A 24,928-nucleotide genomic window follows, 5' to 3' on the forward strand; every position below is an offset into this window, starting at 1 on the left:
TCCAAGAAGAATTCTCTTTTCTGGTTGCTTTTTCTCGCAACTCCTGTACCCGTGCATCCAAGACTGAAGTGGGTTTTCCATCCCACTTCCTCATGTCCTCTCCATGGTCACGCAGGTAAAACCACAGGTTAGCCCGTCGAGTGTACTTTCTCTCTCCTCTCTCTTGGGCAGAGGAACGCTTACTCCTAATAACTGCGATGCGGGCCTGTACAGGTGAGGAGGAGGACAGATCCACTTTGAATTGCTGGAACTCTCGGGACAACTCCTCTACAGCTGAGACACAGGCCCGTAGGGAGGAAGAGAGACTCCCTTCGTATTGCCGGAGTTGGACAGCCAATTCATCCACCGTTTGTCCATAGCCTTCTCTCCAGGACATTACTGCCAATGAGTTGGCATAGGTTGGTGGTGCACTTCGTAGAAACTTCCGCCACATGGGTTGTGTGCATTGGACTTCATCTGGATCTGTGGGTGACTGCGCATTTTCTGGATCATTGTAAATCACCTCCAGCACGGCTAATTCTCTCAGGTACTGAATACCTCTCTCCATGGTGGTCCACTTGCCTTGGTGACATGTAACTTCATCCCTGAAGGGGTATCTTTCCTTTACACCTAACAGAAGTCGCCTCCAGAGGCTGAGGACTTGTGTTTTTCTCCCAATCGCCTTGTCGATGCCCCCTTCCCTAGACAGAGATCCCAACTGCTTGGCTTCCTTACCCTCTAATTCCACACTACTAGCCCCGCTATCCCAGCATCGGAGCAGCCAGGTAACAATGTGCTCACCTGGGTGGCGGCTAAAATCTTTTCGCATGTCACGCAACTCACTCATGGATAGAGATCGGGTAATTATTTCAGGTTCTGCCTCTACCTCCTGTTCTCGCGATGACCCTGGTTCATCTTCATCTCTCGCTAAGCGAACTGATTTCTTTGTGTGTTTCTTTTTCTGTACAGGGGCGACTGATACTGGCACAGGCTGGTTCTCTGGTTCAGCTGCAGTGTCTGTCACCGGGGTAGGGGTAGTCATGGTACCTGTTGTCGTGGTAGGGGCAGCCATGGTGCTTGTTGTCGGGGTAGGGGCAGCCACGGTGTCTGTTGTCAGGGTTTGGGTAGCCACGGTACATGTTGTCCTGTTTTCCATCTTTTCCCCCTTTTCCCCCCGAGGGTGCTGCATAATATCAAGCAGTGTTTGGTAGATACTGGCCAGGGCCCAGCACAGTGCAGCGAGCTGTATGTCTTTGGAATAGCCACAGCATTTTTCTTTCAAATATTCTGTCACTTCATAAGGGTTCTGTAGTTGTTCGGGAGTGAACTTCCAAGTCACTGGCGGTGAGAAGTTCTCTAGATACTTGCCCATATGCTCCCACCTGCCATGCCACCCATGAGTATCCAGCTTTGGGGGAGATCTCTGAGTGGTACTCTTAAAGAGCCTTTTTGTAGCCCTAAAGAAGACCTGAAACATATTCAGGAGGCATAGCACTAACAGCACACTGGCTTGCGCATCCCAAGGATATTCAAAATTCTCAAAAGCTGTTGTAATTAGTCGGAAGGAGAAGAGGGAGGTGAACGGACGGGGGGAGGTATCCCCCCCTAATTCCCCCATGGATGGGGTGTAATTACCAATAAAATCCGACAGAAGGCGCCCAAAGTATGGAAATGATATCACTGCCTCATACAGATACCAGCTTAACCTCATGACCAGTGATGTAATCTTTTCATAAGTCGACATTGCCCAGTACAGCAAAATGATAATCCCAATCACTCTCCCAGAGATGAGATACGCAACTACAGGCAATACATAGAGCATATAAGAGCTTACAAAACGCCACCATGTAAACAAATGAAACAACATTGTGACTAACATCTATATATCTAAGAAATGCGTTTGGCAAATTTGTTTCAACACGCTCTGGCCAGATCTGTCGTTATCTCAACCCTTCTGCCCCACGTTGGGCGCCAAAAATGACTGTCGTGGTTTCAGCCCGGCCGGTAACAAAGGACCACGCAGCCGCTCGCTCACTCCTCCGCCCCCCTCCGGTGGGATGGGGAGGAGACGGAGGAGAGAAAAAAGGAAAAGAAACTGGAACCTCGAGGGTTGAGATAAAGGCAGTTTACTGGGACAAACACAAAAGAGATTACAACAACAAGAACGGCACTAATGAAAAAAAGTATACAAAAAGAGTGATGCACAGTGCAACTGCTCACCACCCGGGACCCGACGCTCCGCCACTTCCCCCACCGAAAACAGAGACCACCCCCCGGCCCGCTCCCCATTTATATACTGGGCAGGATGTCACATGGTATGGAATAGCTCCTTGGCTAGTTCAGATCAGCTGCCCCGGCTATGCCCCCACCTCCCAGGTTCCTGTAAAAATTAACTCTATCCCAGCTGTACCCAGGACAATATACCAAACTTCAAAATATGAAGCACAACTAGGATGAATTGTACTAACACCACTTCCCATCGGATCTCCAGTTGATGGTGTCATCATTGTTTTATCTATGATGATGATGTCTTCCATCTTCAACTATAGCAGGGCTGTCACAGTCTCAAATCTACATTGTATGAACACCTCAACACCAGCCAGAACAAGTTAAAACTTGTCCTTGCTAGATGCCTAGGATCATCTGAGAATGATGACTTACATTTTTAGGGACAGTTTAAGTAACTTTCTTTTAGTAAATTGACTGGACAAGCCACATGAGACTATATATATGTTTTTTCTTCTTTTTTGTTGAAGAAACATTGTTTTAGGTCTGCCTTTGTAATACTGCAGGTATAAAAGCAGGCAACTTCTATTATTAAAATCCCAATGAAGATTTTTTTTTTTAATGTATTGTGCATTATAAAATGAAATGTCATAAACAGACTAGAAAAATAATTCTGGTATCTGTGATATGTTTATATTTAAAATATGGAAAAGGTTTGTGTCCATGTAAAATATTATTTGAAGTATAGAATTAACAATACTAAAATCATTTGTCTAACATTAAAGCATTCTAATCAAGGAAAAGGAATGTAATAACATTTCACAGATCTTAGCAAAGGTGTAAGAATAAATGGGGGTGAAGAGGAAGGTTATAGAAACCTTCAGGGCATCATGAATTTCCAAAGGAAATGTGAGCTCAGAAGTTTGCTTCCTGATGAGAGGCAATACTTTCCACTTTGACCTACAGTGTAGAGATCTCTTGCATTTCATACTCCAGCTTTGTGTAGCACACAAACCTTACTTGATGTTATTCTTGTGGAATGAAAGCTGGATAGCTATGGCAATGTAAACCAGGAAGAGAAATTTGTGCTCTACTTTTTCTAATATTCCCATAGAAGTCTGCTATTTCCCCATAAGAAAGTTCAGGTTTCTGAATAAGCTGTATTTTTTTCAGTAAATTAGAATTTGCTGTGTTTTTTAAGAGCTCCATATGTTATTTAATACTAACTTATGCTAATACATCAAAATTGTATTTGATTGGGTGTTTGATCATGAGCCATAACTGAAAGAATGATGTTTAGGAAGTAAATGGGGAAAAATGTTATGCTAAAAGTATGCTAAAATCATGTTTAATTTCATGGCAGGTATGCTTCCTATAAAGCTACTATTATTCAATTAGTTTGTTTCCCAAATTTTCAGGGAAGTAATATGTTTCACTAAAGTCGAAGTTGTAAATTCTGCATTACTTCAGAATAAAGGATTAGGGATTCTCCAAACCATATAATGATCTCCAAATGCAAGAAATCAGCAGTTAAGGTTAAAATCCACATTAAGACATGGAAATAGAAAGTAAAGTAACTTGATCCCTCCCTTGAGGAGAATAATGCAATATCAGGTAGTTTCAATAAATGCTATCAAGGTTTGTGATCTCAAATTAAAATAAACGGATTTTTCAAGACCATACTTTTTTTATTCTTTCTTCTTTTCTTTATAATGTCATTTAAGGGTGAGTTGCAATTTGTGTGCAATTCTGAAGCTGTAACCAATACCTTTATAACATTGGCTAGAAATACATGGAGGTCTTCCATGTATGATAGAATCATTTAGGTTGGAAAAGACCTTCAAGATCATCAAGTCCAACCATCATCCATGCCCACTAAACCATGTTCTGGAGTACCCTGTCTATGCGCTTTTTGAACACCTCCAGGGATGGTGACTCAACCACTTCCCTGGGCAGCCCATTCCAATGTCTGACAACCCTCTCAGTAAGGAAATTTTTCCTAATCTCCAACCTAAATCTCCCTTGCTGCAACTTGAGGCCATTTCCTCTTGTCCTATCACCAGCCACCTGACAGAAGAGACCAGCACCCACCTCGCTACAACCCCCTTTCAGGTAGTTGTAGAGAGTGATAAGGTCTCCCCTCAGCCTCCTCTTTTCTAGACTAAACAGCCCCAGCTCCCTCAGCCGCTCCTCATAAGACTTGAGCTCCAGGCCCCTCACCAACTTGGTTGCCCTTCTCTGGACATGTTCCAGCAACTCAATGTCTTTCTTGTAGTGAGGGGCCCAAAAGTGAACACAGTAGTCGAGGTGCGGCCTCACCAGTGCCGAGTACAGGGGAACAATCACTTCCCTGTTCCTGCTGGCCACACTATTTCTGATGCAGGCCAGGATGCCGTTGGCCGCCTTGGCCACCTGGGTACACTGCTGGCTCATATTCAGCTGGCTGTCAACCAGCACACCCAGGTATTTCTCTGCCAGGCAGCTTCCCAGCCACTCTTCCCCAAGCCTGTAGCATTGCATGGGGTTGTTGTGACCCAAGTGCAGGACCCAGCACTTGGCCTTGTTGAATCTCATACAATTGGCCTCAGCCCATCGATCCAGCCTGTCCAGATCTCTTTGTAGAGCCTCCCTACCCTCAAGCAGATCAACCCTCCCTCCCCGTTTGGTGTCATCTGCAAACTTGCTGAGGGTGCACTCAATCCCCTCATCCAAATCATTGATAAAGATATTAAACAAAACGGGGCTCCACACCAAGCCCTGGGGAACACCACTTGTGACCCACTGCCAATGTAGAGAGGGAGGGGAGAACTTTCTCTCATTACATGGTATGGGGATACAGTGTAAAAAAAAAAAAAAAAGTGCTGACCTTCTATTGCTATAAAAACATGAAGATTGTATTTTCTCCAAAAATTTACCATAACATCATATCAATTCATAAATATTACACTGATAGTAAGGATGAAAATAATTAACAAAATCACCATGTATGTCCACACAGAAATTGCTGTGTGTTACATGTAGTTCATAGCTCTGATATTGTAGAAGAAAAATATTTTATTCTTTAATAGCATATTTTGTGCAAATTCACGCTCTTTTTGTTGAACAAGATAATGCTGAAACATGCTAGTTTTCCCTTTCATCCCTCCTTGCACATGTTCTAATGTCACTAAGAAAAGGCAATTTAAAGCTATAGTAACATTTACAGATACAGTGAAGCTGTCTCTTAATTTTCTTATTTTTTCAATGTAGGCTGCAAATAGACATTCTAAGCTATATGAAATACATATATAGATTTAAATGACATCTTTTTGATCATTTTGGGAATAAGTACAACACAAAAAATACAAAGTTTATGAAAAAGTTGATATATCTAAGCAAATAAGCTGTCAGTTTTTACAAGCAAATTATAATTTGCCCTTTAGATCTTATATCTAATACAAGAATACCTGTTCAAGCATGCCTTCCATCTTCTACTGTAGTAGAGATTTACTGTTTGAAATTTTTAAAGTATTCTTCACTGGTGCACTTCGTGACCTTTCCCTGCCCCTTGCTTCATTCTCCATAAATGTTGTGAGAGCAGTGTATCTAAGTAACATGCTGAGGTAGTGAAGGAAAATTACCAACATACCTGGGTCAAGATACTTAGCTTGAATATGACCCATTTCACTCTTAGTATGTATGTTTATTTTGTCTTTTCTAGTACAAATAATTAGTATAATAAAACTTCTTAAGGTTAAAGTTTCTTTTCTCTCTTAAAAAGAAATGTATATTTTTTCCCAAAGAGTTAAATGTAGTTATGTAGCTGTAGATGAGCCTCTGATAGTGGACAAGAAGATAAAGAGCTTGATTTTACAGTATCTCTCTTGCTTGTATTCCTGTAACTTTGTTGCCTCACCTGACTCAAGATTCTCAGTCTCTGGTACTTTCTTCCTTATGCTGTTATACAAGTGGCAGAGCAAATTAAGAGCCACTGCTTTAAAAGAATTAGTCCAAATTCTCCCTATAACTCATGAATCTGTATGTGACTAAAAAAATGAACATGCACTGTTGTATTTAGAGGAAAAAAAAAAATTAGTGTCCTCTGCAGTTCTGAATACTCCAGACTCTAAGAAAGTTAGGAAATGGCTTGATATGCAGATCATCAGTACTACAACTGGAAAGTGGAGATAATTGATTGCTAACAAGTGAGAAAAAAACAGTTCACCTGAGTAGCGCATTTCAGATAACTTCAGTGCTATAAAAGTGCATGGTATACAAAATAAACCTCTGTGAGCAGTACTGAGGAGAATTCAGATAGGTTTGGATCTGTCTTGTGAATCTTAAATGTTTGGGTAATAAATCAAGATGGAAGCATCCTGGCTGTCTCACAAAAATAACTGCTTTCATTTCAGATACATCAGCAAAGCCTATAGGATGGCTCCCTGTGGAATACCTACTCTGTAGCAATGTCTGCATGTATCTAGTTTAGTGTGTGATGTCTCATAAATCCAGTAAGTCATATGCTATGTTATATATGGGAAAGGTCTGACTGACACCTTAGATTATTATATCATCAAACGAAGAATACCCCCAGCATATAGAAGTACAGCTTTAAAAATACCCATCTGAGCACCGTATGTGCTATAATGAAACTTTCAGACAAGTGTTAATTATTATGATCAGTCTTCAATATTGATATATATTTTGGGAGGGAAAGAGTTAAATGTCCAATGCAACAAACTAAATCAGACTTTTACAATGAAAAAGAGTACTTTATTGGCCTAGTTCTCAACTGCCATCATTTCCTAGAATTAGGTGTACCTCAAATGGAAACATTTCCTTTTGAATTATCTCTCTACAATTTCTTAAAATAGAAAACCTTAGTTTTTATTAATCTCTATGAATTACTCCCTTTATAGAAAAGCGCATTTGTGTAAGTGTTGTGGTTTAACCCCAGCCAGCAAGTAAGCACCATGCAGCCACTCGCTCACTTCCCCCCCACCCAGTGGGATGGGGGAGAGAATCGGAAGGAAAAAGGTAAAACTCATGGGTTGAGATAAGAACAGTTTAATAGAACAGAGAAGAAGAAACTAATAATGGTAATGATAACACTAATAAAATTACAGTAATAATAATAAAAGGATTGGAATATAAAAAACAAGTGATGTACAATGCAATTGCTCACCACTTGCCAACTGACATCCAGTTAGTTCCCGTGCAGCAATCCGCCCCCCAGGCAAACTCCCTCAGTTTATATACCTGGCATGATGTCACATGGTATGGAATACCCCTTTGGCCAGTTTGGGTCAGCTGTCCTGGCTGTGTCCCCTCCCAACTTCTTGTGTCCCTCCAGCCTTTTTGCTGGCTGGGCATCAGAAACTGAAAAATTCTTGACTTTAGACTAAACATCACTTAGCAACAACTGAACACATCAGTGTGTTATCAACATTCTTCTCATACTGAACCCAAAACATAACACTATACCAGCTACTAGAAAGAAAATTAACTCTATCCCAGCTGAAACCAAAACGATATCCACCCCTTATTCTATACCATTGACGTCATGCTGAGGTCCCATACTTTCCAATACATACTAATCTGTCAGCATCACCTTTTCCATCCTTTGAGATACAGAGATATACATATGTATACACACAGAGATATCATTCCCTTAGTGTATGGGCCATGTTTATAAAATGGTCATTGAGTTCATTTAGACCCTGACTTTGGGCTCCATCTGTCATACCAGTCTTTTGGGGCAGAAGGGATGGTGCAAAGTCCTCTCAGTCGGCAGAGCAAGATTGGGCTTAAGTGCGATGTGGCACGCGGGTGACGTTGGGTGCATCATGAGGATGGTGTGTAATGTTGGATTGTTGCATGCTGAAGGCAGTTCTGGTTCCATCACTACTGCACTTTGCTCAGTTTTATCACAGTTCTTTCTTGCTTGATCTAAGTGATTCTTACTGTAATACCATGGATATAGCATATAACAATTATTTAATGATAACATACAGTGGCAGGGTTATATAGCAACTAACATAATGTAGTTTTCTTCTGTCTATTCTCACCTAAAATCAAAATCCCTTGAGACACATGTCGGACTTCCCCATCCATTCCCATCACCCACCAAGTGCACCCAGGTCATTGGGCAAAAGCAATCCCACAAATGGGTTTACCTTTGCCTGAGGCAGGAGCAACCCAGACTGTTTTCCCTAACATATTTTTTATGTGCACTACAGGGACTTTATCCCCTTCTACAGTACGTAAAAGTTCTGACTGGGCAGGGCGACCCCAATGGGTATCTCTCCTGGTGTTGACTAACCAGGTGGCTTTTGCTAAATGTGTATCCCAATGTTTGAAGGTTCCACCCCCCATTGCTCTCAATGTAGTCTTTAACAGTCCATTGTATCATTCAATTTTCCCAGAGGCTGGTGCATGATGGGGGATATGATACACCCACTCAATGCCATGCTCTTTGGCCCAGGTGTCTATGAGGTTGTTTCGGAAATGAGTCCCGTTGTCTGCCTCATTTCTTTCTGGGGTGCCATGTCGCCACAAGACCTGCTTCTCAAGGCCCAGGATAGTGTTCTGGGCAGTGGCATAGGGTACAGAATATGTTTCCAACCATCCAGTGGTTGCTTCCACCATTGTAAGCACATGGCGCTTGCATTGGCAGGTTTGTGGGAGTGTGATATAGTCAATCTGCCAGGCTTCCCCATATTTATATTTCAGCCATTGCCCTCCATACCACAGGGGCTTTAACTGCTTGGCTTGCTTAATTGCAGCACATGTTTCACATTCATGAATAACCTGTGCAATAGTGTCCATGGTCAGGTCCACCCCTTGATCACGAGCCCATCTATATGTTGCATCTCTTCCCTTATGGCCTGAGGTATCATGGGCCCACCAAGCCATAAATAGCTCACCCTTATGTTGCCAGTCCATGTCCACCTGAGACACTTCAATCTTGACAGCCTGATCTACCTGTTGGTTGTTTTGATGTTCTTCAGTGGCCCAACTCTTGGGTACATGAGCATCTGTGTGATGTACTTTTACAACCAGATTCTCTAGCCGGGACGCAATATCTTGCCACAGTGCGGCAGCCCAAATGGGTTTACCTCTGCGCTGCTAGTTGCTCTGCTTCCATTGCTGTAGCCACCCCCACAGGGCATTTGCCACCATCCATGAGTCAGTATAGAGATAGAGCACTGGCCACTTTTCTCTTTCAGCAATGTCTAACGCTAGCTGGATGGCTTTCACCTCTGCAAACTGACTCGATTCATCTTCTCCTTCAGCAGTTTCTGCGACTTGTCGTGTAGGACTCCATACAGCAGCCTTCCACCTCCGATGTTTTCCCACAATGCAACAGGACCCATCAGTGAACAGGGCATATTGCCTCTCATTTTCTGGCAGTTTATTATACAGTGGGGCCTCTTCAGCACACGTCACCTCCTCCTCTGGAGACATTCTAAGATCTTTGCCTTCTGGCCAGTCCGTGATCACTTCTAAAATTCCTGGGTGACTGGGGTTTCCTATGCAAGCCTGTTGTGTGATCAGTGCAGCCCACTTACTCCATGTGGCGTCAGTCGCGTGATGTGTAGAGGAGACCCTCCCTTTGAACATCCAGCCCAGCACTGGCAGTCAGGGTGCTAAGAGGAGCTGTGTCTCAGTACCAACCACTTCTGAGGCAGCTCGAACTCCTTCATATGCTGCCAAGATCTCTTTTTCAGTTGGAGTATAGTGAGCCTCGGATCCTCGATATCCTCGACTCCAAAACCCCAGGGGTCAGCCTCGGGTCTCCCCAGGTGCTTTCTGCCAAAGGCTCCAGCTAGGGCCATTCTCCCCTCTCCGGCTGTGGTGTAGAGCACATTTTTAACATCTTTTCCTGCCTGGACTGGTCCAAGGGCTACTGCATGAACAATCTCCTGAATAATTTGTTCAAAGGCTTGTCGTTCTTTAGGGCCCCCTTTAAAATCATTCTTCTTCTGGGTCACTTGATAGAGAGGGCTCACAATCAGACTGTGATTTGGAATATGCATTCTCCAAAAGCCCACAACACCTAAGAAGGTCTGTGTTTCCTTTTTATTAGTCAGTGGAGACATAGCTGCTAATTTGTTGATCACTTCCATTGGGATCTGACAACGTCCATCTTGCCATTTTATTCCTAAAAACTGGATCTCCTGTGCAGGTCCCTTGACCTTACTTTCTTTTATGGCAAAACCAGCCTTCAAAAGGATTTGGATTATTTTCTTCCCTTTCTCAAAGACTTCTGCCATGTTGCCCCATATGATGATTTCATCAATGTATTGCAGGTGTTCTGGAGCTTCACCTTTTTCCAGTGCAGTCTGGATTAGTCCATGGTAAATGGTGGGGCTGTGTTTCCACCCCTGGGGCAATCAATTCCAGGTGTACTGGACACCCCTCCAAGTAAAAGCAAACTGTGGCCTGTACTCCGCTGCCAGAGGGATTGAGAAAAACACATAAGCGAATTCAATTGTGGCATACCACTTGGCTGCCTTTGACTCTAGTTCATATTGAAGTTCTAACATATCTAGAATGGCAGCACTCAGTGGTGGCGTGACTTCATTCAGGCCACAATAGTCTACTGTTAGTCTCCACCCCCCATTAGACTTTTGCACTGGCCATATGGGACTATTAAAGGGTGAGCGAGTTTTGCTGATCACTCCTTGGCTCTCCAGTTGGCGAATCAATTTGTGGATGGGAATCAGGGTGTCTTGGTTGGTGCGATATTGCCACCAGTTCACCATTGTGGTAGCAATTGCATTCGTTGTTCTTCAACCTTCAGCAATTCCACAACTGAAGGGTCTTGGGAGACACCAGGCAGGGTAGACAGCTGTTCAATTCCCTTTTTCTCCAAGGCAGCTATACCAAAAGCCCACCAATGCCCCTTTGGGTCCATAAAATACCCCCTCCTGAGATAGTCTATGTGAAGGATAGACGGAGCCTCTGGACCAGTCACAATGGGGTGTTTCTGCCACTCATTCCCAGTTAGGCTTACTTCAGCATCCAATAGAGTTAACTCTTTTGATCCCCCTGTCACACCAGAAATACAGATGGGTTCTGCCCCTTTATAACTTGATGGCATTAGGGTACATTGTGTGCCAGTGTCTACTAAAGCCTTGTACTCCTGTGGGTCTAATGTGCCAGGCCATCAAATGAACACAGTCCAATAGACCTGGTTGTCCATTTCCTTCCCCTGGCTGGAGGCAGGGCCCCTCTAATTCTGGTCAGAGTATCCAGTACTCACTTCTCATAAAAATGACTCAGAAGTCCCTTCAGGAGGGTCAGAAATAAGATCAGCCCTTCTACTCTGTTTGGAAACTGGAGCAGCATTTTTCCTCATAGAATCCCCTTTTGTGGTGGTTCTTCCTCGCAACTCACGTACCCGTGCATCTAGGACCGATGTAGGTTTTCCATCCCATTTCCTCATGTCCTCTCCTTGATCTCATAGGTAAAACCACAGGACACCTGATGGTGTGTACCTTCTATATTATCTCTCTTGGGCAGAGGAGCGTTCACTCCTAATAGCTGAGACATTGGTCCTTACAGGTGGGGAATAGGACATATCCTCTTTGAATTGCTGGAAATCCTCGGACAGCTTCTCCACAGCCGAAATGCAGGCTTGTAGGGAGGAGGAGAGATTTTCTTCATATTGATGGAGTTGGCGAACCACTTCATCCACTGTCGGTGCCTCTTCGTCTTTTCAGGTCATTATCGGCAGTGAGTTGGCATAGGACGATCGTATGCTCCGTACAAACTTCTGCCACATGGGTCATGTGCATGGGACTTTGTCTGGATCTTTGGGTAATTTTGGGTTGTCCAGGTCATAATGAATCGTCTCTAGCACAGCTAATTCCCTCAGATATTGAATACCTTTTTCCATGGTGGTCCACTTGCTTGATTGACATATAACATCTTCCTTAAAGGGGTACCTTTCCTTCACACTTGACAGGAGTCGCCTCCAGAGGCTGATGGCTTGTGTCCCTCTTCCAAGTGCCTTGTCAATGCCACCTTCCCTGGCAAGCGATCCCAGCTGCTTGGTTTCCCTACCTTCTAATTCCAAGCTATTAGCCCCATTGTCCCAGCATTGGAGGAGCCAGGTGATAATATGCTCACCTATACGGCGGCCAAAATCTTTTCGCATATCCCGCAGCTCACTCAAGGATAGGGACCGGGTCATTACCTCTGGTTCTGCCTCTTCCTCCTGTTCCCATGATGACCCTGGCTCATCGTCATCCTTCACTAAGTGAACTGATATTTTTGTATATTTCTTCTTGTTTATGGGGGCAACTGATACTGGTGCGGGTTGGTTTTCTGGTTCAGCTGCAGTACCTGTTGTGGGGGTTGGAGGGGCCGCAGTTCCTGTCGCCTTGTTGTTGTCAGATCCAGACATCTTCTCTTCCCCTTGAGGGTACTGAGTGGTGTTGAACAGGGCTTGACAGGCACGGGCCAGGCCCCAGCACATTGCAGTAATTTGTTTCTCCCTGGAATTGTCCGGGTGACAGCATACTTTTTCCAAATATTCTTCTAGTTTTTCAGGATTCTGCACTTGTTCAGAGGTGAGTTTCCAAAACACTGGAAGTGTCCACCATCCTAGGTACTTGCCCATAATACCCCACACACCTTGCCACTCATAATTATCCAGCCTCAGGGCAGATCTCTGGGTGATCTTATTAAATACTTGTTTAACACTAATGAAGGCCTGAACCACACTCAGGAATATGCCAGTTCCTAGCAAAAGGACTAGGCTGATTTCAGCATCCCAAGGACGTTAAAATTTTTCAGAAGTCTCAAATGCCAGTGTAATTAGATTGGAGGAGAAGGGAAAGGGGAGGAAAGGTGTCTCTCCCATGGATTGGCTCTCCAAGGAGCAAAGGTAAAGGGTGTAATTGTTAATATTTTCCTGCAGATGGTTCCTGAAGTATAGAGGTGATGGCAATGCTGAGTGCAAATACTAGGTTAGTCCCACGACCGATAATTTCATCGTACCAAAAGCTAGTGTTACATAATACATCAAAGGAAAATCTTAATCCACCTCCCACAGATGATAAGCAGCAGCACAGGGACTACATACAGCAAGTGAGGTGACACATAACAGAACTCTACAAAGGAGCACCACAACTCTAAGAGCCCATAAATCAACATTGTGACCAGCGACTATTAAACTAAAATAAGGAATGCTTGTAACAGATTTGTTTTAACACGCTCTGATCTGTCATTATCTCAGTCCTTCGAGCCCCTCATTGGGCACCAAAATGGACTGTCGTGGCTTAGCTCCAGCCAGCAACTAAGCACTACACAGCTGCTTACTCACTTTCCCCCACCCAGTGGGATGGGGGAGAGAATTAGGAAAAAAACAAGTAAAACTCGTTGGTTGAGATAAGAACAGTTCAATAGACCAGAAAAGAAGAAACTAGTAATGATAACACTAATAAAATGACAATAATAATAATAAAAGGTTTGGAATGTACAAAACGATTGATGCACAATGCAGTTCCTCACCACTCGCTGACCAATGCCCAGTTAGTTCCCAAGCAGTGATCCCCCCCAGGCCAACTTCCCCAGTTTATATACTAGGCATGATGTCACATAGTATGGAATACCCCTTTGGCCAGTTTGGGTCAGCTGTCCTGGCTGTGTCCCCTCCCAACTTCTTGTGCCCCTCCAGCCTTCTTGCTGGCTGGGCATGAGAAGCTGAAAAATCCTTGACTTAGTCTAAACATCACTTAGCAACAACTGAAAACATCAGTGTGTTATCAACATTCTTCTCATACTGAATCCAAGACATAACACTATACCAGCTACTAGAAAGAAAATTAACTCTGTCCCAGCTGAAACCAGGACAGGCAGTCCGTCCTAAAAGTTTCTAGAAAAATCAAAATGGAGTGCCTCAACAGATTTGTATTCCTGAATGATGAGTAAGAAATCAGGGAGTCAGACTTTTTAGCATTTCTAATACAGAAGGCTTCAATGACTGACCTCTTAAATGACACATAAGGAAGTGACAATTTTGCTGCTTTGAGTGCGCAGAAGCTGAGTTATGGCATTCCTTTTGACTACATCTCTGTCCCAATGTTAGAAAGGCTCCTATGTATCTCACTACCTGTCCCTCTGATTTCATAAGCCTTGTGCCATGTTTGGGAAGGAGGAACTAAGTTGGCAAAAGGTTAATATTTAAAGAAGTAAGTTTCACCCCCCCAAGTGACTGAGAGGAAATTAATCAAAGGCAGGATAAGAAAATGGAGTTTTAAAAAAGTGTATACTATTAAGAAAGGTTGTTGTTTTCCATATTTTCTTCAAGTGCTTAATTTATGTCAGGCCAGTCAGGTATATGTTGTTGACTCTTTAGGAATAACAGTAATAATTTAATTAAAGGTAGTTTTATACATATAATGAAAGTCTTTTCAAATAGAGTTTCTGTGAGTTAACATCTAGTTTTAATTTGATGATTATGTTGGCCATCTATAGCTCCAAGGTCGTCTTTCAGTAGCACAGGATTTTTAGGGCGTAAGGATTCTTTTGCCGTATTTCTTTTTATAGAGTCATATCATCCTTGCTGAAAATTAGTTTGTTTCATGGAAATCTATGTTGGCCAAGCGCCACCTAGAGGTTTTTGACTGTATTTTCTGCTGATTTTTAGTCTCCATTCTGAAGTTCCATGACAAAGGAGAGCACTAATAGAGGGGCTCCAAGTCACCCTGTGAGCAGATACATAGAGGGAGCATGCATACAGCATGGCCCTGGGAATTGCAAAACCCACGTTCTGCTTGAACTCTCATTGGCTACTGTGTGTCTATACTGTACTGTTACAGCAACATCACCTACTCCCTGTTTGTCCCTGTTTACTAATCCAAGCGTCAGTGGCACAATGTGTATTCCTTATCCAGGTACAATACCTAAATAAGGACTGAGTGCTCTGTATTTATCTTGCAAGAATATTGTTAAATTTTCTTTAAAAGCTTTAGAAAATAAGTAAAATGCTTTCAAAAGTCTGTGAAAAAAAATGTTATGCAGTTGTGCAGTATTCTGAGATCTGAATAAACTAAACAGAACTTAACTGATCCTGATTCTCCACTTAAACTTCTCTATACTATGTTCTTTTAGGTCCGAGCATGATTTCTGTAAAAAATCACATTAAGTTTTAAGAGATGTTTGATGCTGCAGAAGAATAATGGGCGGTTTCTCTCCTCTTTTGGGCAGTTTTGGTATGAATCATGATGGAATTGGAAATTCCTGTGGGACCAAAGGTCATGAAGCAGCAAAGCTAATGGCAGCTCATATTACAGCAAACACCAACCCTTTTTCTTGGTCAGCCTGCAGTCGGGATTACATCACCAGTTTTTTAGAGTAAGTAATCTCTCAAGAAAAATCATGATTTGTTACAAAAATTCACACCTTTCAGAATAAATAGTAGAGACACAGTGATCTGGTCTGATGGTTTACATTTTTAGAATGAACAGAGGGAAGTATAGCAAGTTACTTAAGGTTTTTATATTGTAGAGTCCTTTTCCTATGTAATGGCAAAAGCTTCTTCTGCTCCATTCCCCACCTTACAGTTCTCATTTTTAATCTATTCAAAATATTTTAAAGTTCTGATCATATTTTATTACTAAATTAATTGGAGGGTGAGAAATAGAGAAGGGCTGAATTTGTCTATGAATGATGGGAAGTATTTTTTTTTAAATACATGCATAATGTGAGGGAATTGAATGAAAGGAACAAGGTTCTAGCCCTGTTCCTTGTACATTTCATTCTCCTGATATTTTAATGCAGTCTTATGTTGGTTTTTTTCTATCAATGTTCTTTGGTACCTTTAGTGAGAATATAAAGATCATAGGAGAGGATGGCATAGGTCTTTATATTAATACCTTAAAATTGTGCTAACCTATACTTCTGTGGTGATTTTTATCCAGAAATAGATTGCTACCTGAAATTTTACTTCTGTATGAAAAATTAAAATAGTCAAAATATGTTAGTTTCAAATATGTGCTCATATCAATGTATACATTGGTATATATGATGCATAATGAAGCCTTTGTATATATTTTAAGTTGTGGAAGACACACAGAGAACTGTTAGTTCACTGAGAACACATTAATAACAGGATTTTTAAAAATGTGTGTAAGAGGCTTTATGGGAGCAAATGGCAGTTGGTTGGTAGGTTCAGTGTCATCAGTACAATCATTCCTTTTAGAAATAAATGTTGTTCAATAATTCAGACACAGTGTTTTAGGAGATGGACTTAAACCAGTCAAGTGGTCTAACCATTAGACTACTAAGAACAATATGGGTTTCTCCTCTTTCAGGGATCTCACCTCAGAATAAGGTGCTGTATTCTGAATCTTACCTGAAGGGACCCATCCAGACCAATAAATTTTCTTTAGATTGGTTCAAATGTAGCTTTCCACACAGTGTACAGGAGCACTGAATTGTTCTGAAGAGGTGTTTGATCTCCCTATAGAGTCAGTGGGCAGAGACAGACGGTTCATGTTGGTGTTAGGTGCTGTTCAGAGGAAAATACTTCTCCTCAGTTTCTGTATCAGATTAAGGCATTTTGTATCACCCCACTGAACTATGCACCCACCCAATTTTATGTACTGGAGTGTTTAAGATGAGTGTCTAAACTAAAGCACACTGAATAAGTCATCCTACATGTATGTGTGATACAGGTTTCTCACAATATAAGTTGATTTTCTCAGGAGAGATATATATGTATTCACTTAACCCTAGCATTATAAAAAAAAACAAACAGGCTAGTCTTGTTTCATCATCGCCAATCATTTTTGTTAATTCAACACTGTTCCCATTAGTAGTTGTGGTGGATTGACCCTGGCTGAACACCAGGTGCCCACCAAAGCCGTTCTATCACTCCCCCTCCTCAGCTGGACAGGGGAGAGAAAATATAACAAAGAGCTTGTGGGTCGAGATAAGGACAGGGAGAGATCACTCACCAATTACCCTCACGGGCAAAACAGACTCAACTTGGGGAAAATTAACTCAATTTATTACAAATCAACCAGAGTAGGGTAATGATAAATAAAACCAAATCTCAAAACACCTTCCCTCCACCCCTCCCTTCTTCCCGGGCACAACTTCACTCCCGGATTCTCTACCAACCCCCCCAGCGGCACAGGGGGATGGGGAATGGGGTTTACGGTCAGTTCATCACACATTATTTTCTGCCGTTTCATCCTCCTCAGGGGAAGGACTCCTCACACTCTTCCCCTGCTCCAGCGTGGGGTCCCTCCCACGGGAGACAGTCCTCCACGAACTTCTCCAATGTGGGTCCTTCCCACGGGCTGCAGTTCTTCATGAACCGCTCCAGCATGGGTCCTTTCCACGGTGTGCTGTCCTTCAGGAGCACACTGCTCCAGCGTGGGTCCCCCACGGGGTCACAAGTCCTGCCAGAAAACCTGCTCTGTGGGCTCCTCTCTCCACAGATCTGCAGGTCTTGCCAGGAACCTGCTCCAGTGCAGGGTTCCCACGGGGTCACAGCCTCCTTCGGGAACCCACCTGCTCCAGCGTGGGGTTCTCCATGGGCTGCAGGTGGATATCTGCTCCACCGTGGACCTCCATGAGCTGCAGGGGACAACCTGCCTCACCATGGTCTTCCCCACGGGCTGCAGGGGAATCTCTGTTTTGGCATCTGGAGCATCTCCTCCCCCTCTTTCTTCACTGACCTTGGTGTCCGCAGGGTTGTTTCTCTTACATGTTCTCCTCTCTCTGGCTGCCGTTTCCGTCTCTCCTAACTTTTTCCCTTCTTAAGTACGTTATTGCAGAGATGCTACCACTGTTGCTGATTGGCTCGGCCTTGGCCGGCGGCAGGTCTGTCTTAGAGCTGGCTGGTATTGTCTGTCTCTCGAACACAGGGGAAGCTTCCAGCAGCTTCTTACAGAAGCCACCCCTGTAACCCCCCTCGCTACCAAAACCTTGCCACACAAAGCCAATACAGTAGTCTTTCTAGTATGTCATGCAGCCTAGTTTTAACTATGACAAAGAATAGGGTTTTCGCATCTCTTCTGAGAGGTTATTTCACAGCTTGGTAGTTCTGACCATCAGCTTATAGTTCAGGTATTTTCTTGTAGCATTTGGGGGTTTGTTTCTTACTGTTTCAGTTCTGCTCTTCTCTGTCTCATCTTACTTCTATTTGTTGCTCTCTTCTGAACTCCATTTTGAACTCATAATTGTCCTGAAAATAAGTTGTCTATTGATGAAGATGTAATTCCACAGGTAGCTAAGCAGTCATTTCTTATTTATGGCTTTTGAGAAAGAAACGTGATAAAATTCTGTGGCTTGTATTATGCTGCAAATGTAATAGAGCTGAATATTTGTTCATAAAGTTCCTGCAGTTTTACATTTCAGTCCGAACAAACTTTCTTGTTTCTTTACTTGATATATATGCAGTGATCCTTCAATTTTTTACTGTCAGTTAAAAAACATGTTTAGCTCATGCCTCCTCTACTTTATGTTTAAATGTTTTATTTTATTTTTTAGTGTTAGCATCTCCATTATTCTTTTCCATTCCCCAGGTTTGATTCACTATTAAGTTTCATTTTTAAGCCTGGGAAATGCCACTGAAATTGTAGTTATATTAGCATAAAGCCAGAATAGTACTCTGGTGAATCTATTCCCATAGTTCTAATCTCTTCAGGTTTTTTGGGATACTTCTCTATCATTGCCAGCGTTTGCAATTTTACTTGAATTAGTACATCTGTGAATTTCATAAAAAAATCATTACTTAAGATACTAGGTGACTAGATGAACTAAAAAACCCCCTAGAAATAGCATCTCCAGTAATAAATTATCTTTTATAATATTTTAGCTATATTTTTGTAACCCATAATGTAGATGTTATTTTTTTCAAAGCCACCTTGGATAAACATTCTTCTGTGCATTGCAATTATGAATAGATTTTCCAATTGTATAGGATACTGTGTTAAATAACATACATGATCTGTTAATTATAAATCCATGCTACTTATTGTTTGTGATTATATTACCCTATGAATGAATTGATACTTTTTTTCTTAAAATAGTTGTTTTATTGTGGGAGCAGCTCAGAACACCTGGCATTTGTTTTTAAGAGTGACCGTTAGAATTTGTTGTGCTGCATGTTTGCCAAGCCTTTGAAGAACTAGTTTCACAAGGTCAGGTTGGAGAATGGCCTTGTGTAAGCCTTGGAAGATGTAGCTAAAGACAGTCACGAGTGTGTGTATGGAATGTTTTTATCTTTAACTGTTCTGAGGACTGGCAAACATCCCAGCTGGGCCAGATATGCCCTCCTGTGTTAGTAGTATTGGCTGTATGCTGTTAGTACTTTCTAGATCTTTGTTGAAACATATATAAGTTGGATTCTTTTGTAAAATAAAGGGAATCTTGCACAGAGAGCTTGAGCGCTTGATTGAGTTGCTGCATTTATTATTTCACAAAGTAGAATAGTCTGTAAAACTGTAGGTTTTTTCTCATTTCTAGTCTTCTCCCCAGCTTTTCATGTCATCTCCTCATTGACAGCAGAAAGCTGTTAAGATAGAGTTACACAGGTACCTGAAGGAGAGCTGTCAGAAGCCTAGATCACTACTTTTTTACCCATTCATACCTTTCCTTGAGGCAAACCAGCTTTAAGAGCAGAGGCTTTTCTGTTGCAGATAATGATCAGTGAACAAGAAGCAAAGAAAAATTGTGAGTTTCACGTGGCAGCAATTCCCTGACTGCTCCTATAAATAGCAGAACAGTCTGCATCCAGACAGGAAAAAATGATTCTATTTCTTTTCTAATACTTCTTCACAACTTAGCAACAGATGAGGAAGATGCCGATTTAGAGCTTTAGAGGCAAACCCTCAAGATGCTCTTATCTGTGTCTGCAGATGTTTATTCCAGATAGATTAGACTCTGCCCCCTTTCTCTCCATTTTTCCTCAAGAATGGGAAAACAGCTGGGACAGGGCCCACTAGACCACAAACAAGGAAGACAAGTGGTTTTTTCTGTGCTTAGTGAGTATGGTCAGTTTAGGATTCATTTAGCTATGTCTAACAAGAAAGATAGAGCACAGTGGGATGAAATGCAGATACCCAAGCAGAAACCTGAGGCCATGAGTCTGTATGACATATCACCTTTTAGATTTATCATCTTGGATCTGGATACAAGTTTGGGCAGGGCTGTCATGGCACCAAGATAATGCAGCTGGAATGCATTCAGCTAGAAGCTCATTAAGTGTTCATAGTAGTACATGGTAAGGTAGATTCATGTGGATTTACCAGTTTACCAGCTTGGGTCACCATTTGATACAGGAGTTTTGCACTGTGTGCCATTTTGTAGTGTAGATACCACACTGTCCTTTCTCATCAGGCAGAAGAATTTTGAAACAGAAGTAATCCTGGTGATGTTCAAAGTCGAGCCTCAGCTTCACCCTCCTCTTTCTCAAGACTTTCTAAAAACTACACCCAGAATCAAATTTTCCAGACTGATGGTACTGGGGAACAGCCATTAAATATCACTTGGAAGGTATCGATTCAGTCAGACACTAGTTGGGAAAACAATTTATTTTGCAGGATGGCCGGATAGAGGATGAATATGGCTTTAAGGATGGGAATAAAGACAAAGCAAAGCTATGCATTGCTAATAGATCATTTAAAATTCCCAAGAAGGATGACCAGCCAGCAAAGGCTTTGAAATGGCCAAGGAAACACATTTTTTTCCTGGGGAAAACTTTCCTTCTATCACATAATAGCTGTTGTGTGTCAAGCTTTATGTTAGAGTGAAAGATTGACTGAATTATGGTGAAAATCCTGTCATTAGAGCAGAACAGGCATATTTTTGTATTTACTACATGGATTTTGATTTACATTTCTGCAATTATATGTCTTGTAGAGTAGGTGTAGACTGTAATTACAGGTTCAGTGCATTTAGATTTAGATCTGATTCTGTAATCTAATCCGTTCAGGGTACAAATGCCTACAGAGAGAGTCATCAAAGGTAATAAGAGTTTTTAAATGCTGTGCCCTTGGCTGTCTATTTACAGGATCACAGTTTACAGATCAACCTCTACACTACTGGAATCTACGGAAATATTCCCATCATATGCAATATGAACTCAAGCTGATGTCAAATGCCAACTTCCCACTGCTTGTTTAAGCAAAGTGCAGTTTGATCCAAACAATACAGAAAGATCAGATTGTATTTGAGATATTTCAATGCTGAAATTATTAACATGTACTCCTCATACACATAAAATACAACACTGAAATATTTAGATTCAAAAGAATGTAGGATAGTTTCCCAACTCTGCTATTAGAAAATATATATGCTTGCAATAATTAAAACTGGAATAAAGGGGCAAGTACATTATTTTTTTATGCCAGGACCACATGTGTGATATTTTAAAGGTAGATTTCAACTGAGTTGGGGGGTGGTGGTGTTATGTGCAGGTGAATCACGTTAAATTCGTTTGGATTAGTAACTGAATATCATATGTTTTTCTGTATTTACCTTAGGCTTATTGCCTCAGTTGCTGTTTGCATTCTTCTGAAATGGTTGGAAGTTGTTTGTCTCTGTTTTTACAAAGGGTTTGTTGTAGTATTTCAAAGAAATGAATAAAATAGGTTTAAAATGAGAACATAAAATATATGGTTAAAGGGGGCTTTTTGCTCTTTTTTTATCTGCAGCTAAAAAGTATAGAAAATTGGAGATCTCCAAAAAACAGTGTAGAACATTCACTTCTGAAATTATGTTGCTTTGGCAAGGTGCATGGAAAAGATTTGGAAAAAACTATAAGTGCTGGCAAAATTTGTGGGAATGTCGGAAAAAATTTAAAGTGTTGGCATAAGAATTCTTTACAAATCCTCACATTCACATGTGAAATGAAAGTAAAAAAAGCATCTGTCCTCTTTTATGCACACTGACTAAATAAAACTGAATAATTATATTTAGCAAATTAAAAAAAATTTCTAAACAGAAGAACTCTGTCTGACTTTGGCTTTCTTTGTTATTTGTTCCACTACACTAAAATATTGTGGTTGAATATGGGCATATTTTGAAAAAAACAAAAGAAAAAAAAAAACACAAAACAAAAACAAACCCACCAAACAAAACAGTGAAAAGAAGACAATATTAAAGTTTTCAAAGATGATGATCTTAGTTCTAACGTGAATTTTTGAGGACTAAATATTATTAATACAATAGAAAAGATCCTTGGATCCATACAAATTTTGTCACTCACCCAAGTATGGGTAAATTTGAAGATCCTGGAGAATTTTTACCACTGTAACTATTTTGTTCACTCAAATGGAAGAAAAGCATGCATGTTAAGGTCCTAATCCTATAAACATTTAGTCATGTTGAAATTGAAATGTTTTACATAAACCAATTGAGCTGCTCATATCTATAAGATTGTATTTAACGGTTTGAAGGATCAGAAGGGTCATTAAGAATTGTACATGTAATTTATTTTATTTTATTAATTTGTTTATTTTTCATTATATGACCAAATGTAGCTATTCTTCAGTGAAAGCAAATAGGAATCTTATAACAAAAATGAAAATCAGTCTTGTGTGGCTCAGAAATTATTGTACTTTTTAAAAGGATAATATATGAAATATATTTCACAACCTAAAATAAGCATTTTTTTTAATATCACAGAATCATAGAATACCAGGTTGGAAGGGACCTCAAGGATCATCTGGTCCAACCTTTCTTGGCAAAAGCACAGTCTAGACAAGATGGTCCAGCACCCTGTCCATCTGAATCTTAAAAGTGTCCAATGTTGGGGAAAATAATGATGAAAATTATTTTAATCTCTTAATTCCCTCTAATTATTTCTTATCTTTACTATGGGTGTACCATCTCACTGTTTGTTTATTGCAATCATATTTGTTTCATACCCAGTGCTGGTAAAAGTAAGAACTAGATACATGATATCATTACTATGATTTACAGTCAGTACAATTCCTAATTCCTTTGGTCCTTTATGTTGAACAGTTCGGGCCGTGGTACTTGCCTTGATAATGAGCCTCCCAAGCGTGAATTTCTTTATCCAGCTGTGGCCCCAGGTCAGGTGTATGATGCTGATGAACAGTGTCGCTTCCAGTATGGAGCAACATCTCGCCAATGTAAATATGGGGTAAGAAGTCTTAATCCTTATGCTAAGTATTCTGCTTAGTCATTTGTATATATTCCTTTATAACATAAATCTTTAGTTAGATGCAGTAGTGGGTTACAGATTTCTAATAGCATACTGTCCAGTGCCATCATATGTAAGTAAAGGGTACATTTTAATCCTTATGCTGCATCTTTTGCTTGAGTCATTTGTGTGTACTGTACACCAAAATGTGTGGGTTACAATGAGCTGGAGAAGCATTCTTTAATTTTAGGGGAAAAAAAGGAGCCCAGAACACTTGATCCCACTCGTTGTATAGAGTACTACAGAATTTTCCCTGATTTCAGTTAAAGGAGATCAGATTCATGTTGTATTAATCTTGAAACATGAAATCTGTTGTGTTGGCTTTAACTTTTTGATTTAAAGCTACATTTTGAAGTTACTTTTGTACTTGTATTGATTTGTCAGGTCTGTTTGTTTTTATTTTAATTTGTTTTGCTGGCATTGAGTTTACCGTTTCTCACATTGTTCAGATCTCTTTTTGAAAAGAAGAATAATTGGTTATGGGAACAGAGGAACATGAAGCTAGATAGCTGAATAGAATACTGAATAGCTATGTACTAGCAAAGCTTTGGCTGCAAGTACCAGTGTGCAATATTTAAGGTAAAGAAATTTAAAGTATAAATAAAAACATGCACACTTAGGTCACTATGCAATAAATTTATAAATATTATTTAAAATCCTGCAGCCCAAAGTATGTAGTAAAATGATGCATTCTGCTGTGCTTGTCATCAAATAATCAGTTGAGACTAAATTAAATAAACCTTGAAAATATATCTAGTGGTTTAAAAATATATAGTTTTAATAATATTTTAATTATTAGATTATTCAAATAAAACAATGTAATCACTGAATTTACTCTATTCACTTCTCTAAAGGCTAGCTACAAAGTCCATTTTTATTATCCTTAGGGTGATAAATACACTATTATTCTTGGGATGCCTCTTTGGCAGATTGCATTGTGCAAAGGATTTGTGTATGTAGTTGGCTGAGTAGCTCACTGGATCTTCTATTCCTGATCTGTCATCAAACCTTTTTTGGCCTTTATTGTTCCTCTTTAAGTTCTCATTTCCCACCACTGTTCTTTAAGGGCCCTGTTTCCTGTCACTACATCCAAGGCATACCTTTTTTTTTTTTTTTCTTTTTTCTTACAAATTCTCAGCCCACACACTCTTTATTTTCAGACTAAGTAAATCTGCAGGTATCTAATCCATGATTTATAGTACAGCCTTTGGAGATATACTGCATTTTAAATTAAACTGGAAAGTTAATAATGTGCAAAACCTGGCTTTTCCACATATATTTGGGGTTTGTGGGGTTTTTTTCTCTTCAAACTCTGTTAAACTATGTAATCAGTTGCAATGATCATGCTGCACAGTACACTTCTGTTCTTAAACCAGTTTCTAAAACGCAAACAATTGGAAGTAATGAAGATGTAGGTAATCTTGGCTTTATGTGTTCTGCTTGCTTTTTTTTTTTAAAAAAAAGTTTTTGTTAGGTTTCCCTTATAGTTACAGAAAAGAGGCTGACACTTAATTGAGACAATAGTTAAAAGAAGTTAAGTCTTCATGT

General features: G+C 40.7%; 1 protein-coding gene across 5 annotated transcripts in view; it reads left to right on the forward strand.

The window, feature by feature from the left end:
* LOC126035436 (A disintegrin and metalloproteinase with thrombospondin motifs 6-like) overlaps positions 1-24,928 on the forward strand; it is a 233,380-nt gene that overhangs the window by 105,125 nt on the left and 103,327 nt on the right. For all 5 annotated transcript variants that reach the window (XM_049793985.1, XM_049793986.1, XM_049793983.1 and 2 more), the window contains 2 exons: positions 15,406-15,552; positions 23,179-23,320. In XM_049793985.1, coding sequence (XP_049649942.1) covers positions 15,406-15,552; positions 23,179-23,320 — 289 coding nt within the window. The remainder of the gene's footprint in view (positions 1-15,405; positions 15,553-23,178; positions 23,321-24,928) is intronic.

This window comes from Accipiter gentilis, chromosome W (assembly GCF_929443795.1).
Source record: "Accipiter gentilis chromosome W, bAccGen1.1, whole genome shotgun sequence".
Taxonomy (NCBI): Eukaryota; Metazoa; Chordata; class Aves; order Accipitriformes; family Accipitridae; genus Astur; species Astur gentilis.